Source organism: Phaethon lepturus, unplaced genomic scaffold (genome assembly GCF_000687285.1).
Source record: "Phaethon lepturus isolate BGI_N335 unplaced genomic scaffold, ASM68728v1 scaffold26996, whole genome shotgun sequence".
Classification (NCBI taxonomy): Eukaryota; Metazoa; Chordata; class Aves; order Phaethontiformes; family Phaethontidae; genus Phaethon; species Phaethon lepturus.
In genome coordinates, this window is record NW_010546007.1 from 9323 (window position 1) to 16085 (window position 6763).

The window sequence follows — 6763 nt, forward strand, 5'->3', positions numbered from 1 at the left end:
CCCTAAGAAGCCGGAGGAGGTTGGTGCGGTGCCGCCGGTGGGCAGCTCCGTCTTCGCTTCTCCAGGCAGCGCCGAGTGCCGCTTGCTCGGGCTGTGTTCTCAGGTGCTCGGCAGTGCAGAGCTCGCTTTCCTGTTTTCTGAATCTCTCTTGCCTCTGTTCTCTCCTAGATGATATCAGTGGGACGCTGCCTACATCTGTCCTAGTGGGTCCGATGGGCTCCTCCCTGCAGTCTTTCCCTCTGCCTCCGCCTCCTCCGCCCCACGCCCCAGGTCAGCTTAGCTTTAGCGGCAAGGCTCTGGCTTTCCCTTCAAGGGATCTGGACTTTGGGGGTGTTTGGTAAACTTTAAGGCTGCACTTCAAGCTTTAACAGCACCGGTGCTGCCTGCGTTGCCGCTCAGGGTCACGCAGTCCTACGCTGCTGAGTGCTCGGGCACTGTTGTGTCAAGGCTCTGGTTTCCGCGCGGTGTGGCTCGCATCTCCCGTTTCCTCTGGTTTCTCTTGGGTTCAAAAAACCACCCCCACTTGTGCTGCGTCAGGTAATGTGTTAGCGAGTGTCGGCAATGTTGGAAAAGAGCCGTGGGAGCAAGGATCAGTGCAGGAGCCCCAGCTTTCCCAGCCAGCCTGGGGTGCGGTCCAGCTGAACAGCACACGAGGATGTTTCCTGTGCATCTACCCTTTTGCTCTTGGTTTCCTTCAGGACCCAGAGGGCTTTAACTGCCCCTTTTTCAGGATGCGTGTTCATTCCTTCCAGTCTGTGCTGCCTGGCACTTCCCTGCCTTCCCTCCGAGCTGGCATAAGGAAATAGCAGGTGAAGGCACTGAGTTAGTCACCTTGGAAAAGCCAGGTAGTGACTCCGGCCGTGTCCTTCCCAAGGACGTTGTCCTTCCATCGGTCAGCCCAGCTTCCTCCTCCACGCTGCAGCTCTGCCCCGCCTGCCCTGCCCTCCAGAGCCGTACGGGGGGACGGGGCAGCTCGTCCTTGGGGTGGGCTCCCCGCGGGTGACCGTAGCCCGGGCTGTTTCTCCCTCTGCAGACGCCTTCCCACGGATTGTCCCGCTGAGGCCGATGGAGGCGATGCCCGGCCAGCCTGCCCCACACCTGCAGTGTCCGCTCTACCGCCCGGACTCCAGCAGCTTCGCAGCCAGCTTGCGAGAGCTGGAGAAGGTAACGGTAACGTGGCGGGGGTGACGGTGGCAGCCAGAAGGAAAAGACTGCAGGTCTAGGCTCCGTTTTTGGGGACTGATCATCCTTTTTACAGACTTAGGAGCGTAAGATTAGGATAGGACTGAAAAAAACGCAGCAAACCTCCTGCCTTTCTCCCAGTGAGGTCTTTGAATCTAGAAAAGCATTTTGTTGTGCGTGGAAGGGGTGTTGTAGTCTCATCTGTCCTTTCACCGCTTGTGGGTTGTAAGGGATGTGATGGTGCGCTTTCATCCAGGAGCAGCGAGTCCCAACCGTCCATGCTCCTGGGTGGATACAACCAGGCACTTCCATTTTGGCATTTAAAGGGGAGTAACAGGAAGAGAAAATTGTATTGTGTTTGGTTGCTGATAAAATCTTTCTTGCTGGTATCTGCTGATGTCCTGTCTGCCTCTTTTCCTAGTGCGGGTGGTACTGGGGACCGATGAACTGGGAGGACGCAGAGATGAAGCTGAAGGGCAAGCCGGACGGCTCCTTTCTGGTTCGAGACAGTTCTGACCCCCGTTACATCCTGAGCCTCAGCTTTCGGTCGCAGGGCATCACCCACCACACCAGGATGGAGCACTACAGAGGTAAGAGCCACGGGCAGGTCTAGGGCTGCCGCTGCCAGCGGAGGCCTGTGGCTGGGGACCGGTCTGATTGCGGGGTCCCAGAGCAGTGCTCTGGGCACCGAGCTGGCAGAGGAGGGGGAGCAGCAGCAATGCAAGTTCTGCAAGAGGCCTTAGAAGCTGCATTTGACTTTGCTTCTTGTGCCTCAAGCAACAGCTCTCCTTATAACTGTGAGAAATTGGGGAATACGGGAGTCTTGTGTATGTGCCTGTCCTCAGGCCTTGCTTTGCAAAACTGGACTCAAAGAAAATGGTGATGGCAAGGTCTTTGGGATCCCGTGTCGCTGAGACGCGATGTGCAGCAAGAGCCATCATTCGTAGCTCTCAGTGCTTCCTGAAATGAAGCTTGTTTCACTGTGAAATGAGAGGTGATCTCTTGATGTTGTGGCTTGTCACCTTGCTTTGTTCTCCCCCATCCAAGGGATGCTCGGCGGTGGTACCAGCTGCAGTCGGTTCCAGGCTGAGGTTTTAGCTCCACCCTGGTGGGTTTTTATTCCGAGAACTCTTGGCACGCTGTTCGTGCCCTTTCTTCCTGCTACGCTCCCCTCCTGCGTGGGCTGCTTCTCACCTCACCCGCACGCTTTGCCTGCTCACCTCCGTGTGTGGTTTTCTGTATTGAGCCCTTGTGCACACAGCTGTCCTCGGACCAGCAAAATGCCCGAGGGGCTCGATGCACGAGGGGAAGCTGCCCTGTAACCAGTGGGCAAGCTTTAATAACAGCTGCCTACAGAGCCTTGTCATTAAATGTGCCTGCAAATAATGGGTTCAGAGGCTTCCCAGACAACCTGCTGGAGAAAACAGTGGTTTGCAACCTTTCAGAGCAAAGCTCATCTTTTTCTCCTGTTTGCCCTTGCCCCAGGGATGCTGCTGTTGTCTTCCAAACGGTTGGACTCGATCTTAAAGGTCTTTTCCAACCTAAAGGATTCTATGATTCTGTAATTCCTCCACTTCTGCTCGCGTTGCAGGTGCAGAGCTAAGAAACCTGGCAGTGCTTCTGGTCTTGAGCCCTGCTGATGGAAAGTTGCCCCAGCGTTAATTCTAGCCCGTCTAGAGCCAGTTCCCCTGTCCCTGACCGTTGCGTAAGAAGGAAGGATTTTCATCACCCTGTCCTTACAGAAATTACTGAAGCTCTTGCAGCTGGAGATGTGAGGCTGCCTGTACAGTGGGTACTTTTTCATAATTGAGCTTTGGAGCAAACTTCTCTTGCTGCTGGTCTGGCTTCTTATTTTGAGGCCAGGATACATTTGTTCTCGGAGCTTCCTTAGCCAGATGTCCTTCCTTTTCCTCAAGCTGTCCTTCTTGCCGCATGGATTGAAGGCTGGTGCTGCCACCTTCCCTAGAGCAGCCCTCCCAGCCGTGGCACCGCATCAAGGATTTCATTTTTGGGTGCAGCGCTTCGGTCTGCGTCGGCAGCCCTGTGCTCCCCCCAGGACTGGCTGCCTCGTGCTGACTGTGCTGCGGCAGTGTGGAAAACTGCAGAGCTGAGCACTTTGATAAACCAATGAAGATGACAAATGGTGAGGCTGGGGGAATGGTAGAGAGATAAATGCTTGACCTTCAGGTTTCGGGTAGATGAGAGGAAGAAACCAGAATTTTTGTGGCTTTTTTGGCGAGCTGAGTAGGCGAGCTGGGGAGGCTGGTGTTTGTGCTTCGTCCTTTGCATCTACTGGTCACTTTTAAGAGCTCGTTCAGATCTCAGGTTCCCAAGAGGAATTACTCATTTTTGTGCTTACTGACATGTCTAGCAGATGCTAACCTAGATTATTGCTCTCAAACTGGTCTGTGGCAGGGGGGAGAGGCATCTTTTCCCAATAAAACTTACCAGATCTAGCTGTGGGGAGAGGAGATGATGTTTTAAATTTTCTGGGCTTTATACAGCCCCTGTATTGCTGGTTGCCACCCTCCCTGCAGAAAGCTGTAAGTGCTGGACATCCTACAGAGGTTCTTCCGCTAGTTTTCCTGTAGCAGGTTGGTGCTGCGGAGCTTGTGATGATGCTGGGGGAGCTGCTCTTCCAAAAAGTCCCTGGGCTGAAGTACGTGTTGGGTACCTCTGATTTGGCTACATGGTCTCCTTAGCACGAGGAGGAGGTGTAGCCAAACTCATAATTCACGTGGATGCAGGGTGTTTTCCAAGTCTCTCGGCTGCCTTTCTGGCTCTGGGTTACAGTGCTTGTGCAGATGAGTGGTGTCACACACCTCCTGCCAGAATCTGGCCCCCCCGCAGGCGTGAGCCTGGCCTCCATCCTAAACTGCGCCCTTCTTTGCCCGTTTTGCTGCTCCTGGTGAAGCTCTGCTCTGCGGTGGCTCTTGCTGGAGCACTGACAAATCTGCAGGTGGAAAGGGAGGTGCATGGGGGGATGCAGGCAGCATTTTGGCGAGTAAGGGGGATGAACAGGGCTGCGTTCTGGTGCGAGGAGGGGGGTGTCTGGTTGCAGCACAAAGATCGTGAGACTGGTCTGGCTTGAGGCTTCAACTAAGCTAATTAGAGATCCGTAAACAGGTTAGAGGGCCTGCTTGCCCTGTGTTGCCCATCTCCGGTTTCCTTGTTTGCCACTTGAGCTCAATGCATGCGTCGTGTCGGATAGCGGTATGGGTGGGACTGTGTCGGTGCATCTCGACCCTGGTTCTAGCTTGCCAGTAAGTTGAATTCAGGCGTTTGAAGCAGCTGGCTAGAACACGGAGCCGTTCCTGTGCCTGCTCTAAGTGATCCTTGACAGCCGTAGGGCTGGCGGAAGAGGACTTCAGCACCTGGATCGCTGTTTTTACACACATCTACGTGTGGCCTTAACTGCTCAGATGCACTAGCTTTCTCTGGGAGTGCTGCTGCTGAGATACCCCTGCTCCTCTGCACTCTCTGCTAATGCTCTGTGTGTTCTGATAGTTTTAAGTTTTAGACCTAGCAGTCATTGCAGGCTGTTTACAAGCTCAGGCAAGCATGACTTGTAGCCACGCTTGGGTTACAGTGGTCACGCTATTAACGTCTTTCTGCGTATCCTCAGCTCTTGGAGAGCACTGGTTCCAGTAGAACAGCATCCTTGCAAGCTGGTGCCACTGGTGTTTCTTCTTAGTGCCCTGCCTCATCCTGCTCTGAAGTAGTCAGCCTGGGGCATTCACTTGGTCTTTGAGAACATCAACTCATGACTAAATGTCTCCTCTTGCCACCAGTGCTCCTATAACGTGACACTCTTTCTGTTCTCTTGGAAGGGACCTTCAGCCTGTGGTGCCATCCTAAGTTTGAAGACCGCTGCCAGTCTGTGGTGGAGTTCATAAAGAGAGCAATCATGCACTCCAAAAACGGGAAGTTTCTCTACTTCCTCCGATCCAGGGTTCCAGGTGAGTCTCCCACTCTGAGTCTGGGGGATGTTTTGCTCTGATCAGCGGCTGGTCTGTCCTAGAGAGACAGTTTAATGTGGCTTTGGTCTGCTGTGCTCTGTGCCCTGGTCTGCACCCTTGCCCACTGGCTTCTCAGAAGGATCCTGAGGAGCAGGTCTCTCTCAGCGGCTGCACCACTTACTCATGGTGGTAAGGAGATTTCCCAAACCTTTCTTTCCTGGAGTATGGAAACGTGATACCATCTCACACTGACAAATGGAGCTGAAGACTGGAAAGCTAATCCCTCAACAAGCAATTATTTGGCTACTAAAACTCTGCTTTCTTCCCTCCCCCAGTCTCAGTACTGCTCTTCTTAGGAATCACTCCATGCTTTGTAGTTTCCCAGTTCTCCCTTAGCTGAGACCCACCTGGGGCTGTTGAGGGGAGAGACATGAAGCTGAGTGTGTGGGAGCGTTTCCAAGTGTGAGCTCAAAGTGAGCCTCAAGAGATAAATACTGTAGATTCAGAGTCCCTGGGGGGGACCGTGATGCCAGAGCCCATCAACAGGCAGGTGCTTGCAAGCAAGGAGGGAGTGTTAGGGAAGCTTTGTTGAAGCGTGTTTGATGGCATGCTGTTGGGATTGCAGAGTGCTTTTTTTCCCCATCCATCCAACTCTGGTTCCTTAAATGGGCTCACACCTCCCTCCTGCTAAATCTGGGCAGGCAACTGGACCAGTATCTTCTGTATCTCTATTTTTTCTGGTTTTTGCTAGTCTGTCCTAGTGTACCAGAGAGCTAGCCAAAAAATCCAACGTGAAAGGAAGGGAAGAGTCTGCCAAATAGGCAAATTTGCCCCTTACTTGCAAGAGAGCGACAGTGAGGGACAGAATCTGGAGGGAGGGTGAGCGGTGATGCAGAGAAGGGCAGGACTGAGTGTGACGATTGCTTTGCTAAATCTGCAAGTGAAATTATAGTAAATTTGTGTCTTATCCGTATTGCCATCATGCCTGCAGGCCCTAATGGTGACAGCCGCCTCGCCATGGCACTGCGGCATGGAGAGGGTTCGGCCCAGAGAGTTTCTGGTCTAGAAGAGCCTGGAGGGGAGGCGGGGTGGGATGTTCCTTCTTCAGGGATCCTGGCAGCACTGGAGTCCCAGCCCAGAGCTGGTCAGTGTTGCCCTCTGCTGCAGACACTGCCAGTAACTGGGAGGCTGATTTATAACGTGGCCATGCCTTGGGGAGGAGAGGGATGTAAAGCTGGTTTTGCAATGTACCCTGCCTTCAAAAAATCCTCTCAACTTAAAGACGCTTTACCTTCCTGATCCTGAGATCTCTTCCCCCTGAGAAGAGGGCTTTGAGGGCTTAGGACTACAGGCAAATACCTTAAGAAAGGACTTGCTTTAGAAGAATACCATCCAAAAATAAAATTTACCCCCCCCAAACACTGCTGTGCACCTGCTGAGGAGTTGTTTGCTGCCTGGTCCCCCCTCTGAGCCGCCAGCCAGATGTCCTGCACCTCTCCATCTGGGTGCAGCGTTGGACCCGGGTGCTTCTTGGAGCCGCTGCGCCTGGATCCTTGAAAAACAAAGTTGCACTGATGCCTGATTTTTTTTTTATTTTTTTTTTTTAGTGGGAGAATATTTAG

At 53.2% G+C, this 6763-nt stretch overlaps 1 protein-coding gene across 1 annotated transcript in view; it reads left to right on the forward strand.

Moving 5' to 3' along the window:
- SOCS7 (suppressor of cytokine signaling 7) overlaps positions 1-6763 on the forward strand; it is a gene marked incomplete at both ends in the record, with an annotated part of 12702 nt that overhangs the window by 4141 nt on the left and 1798 nt on the right. Inside the window, 4 exon segments of the mRNA XM_010289166.1 lie at positions 169-270; positions 1034-1164; positions 1604-1772; positions 5013-5141. Coding sequence (XP_010287468.1) covers positions 169-270; positions 1034-1164; positions 1604-1772; positions 5013-5141 — 531 coding nt within the window.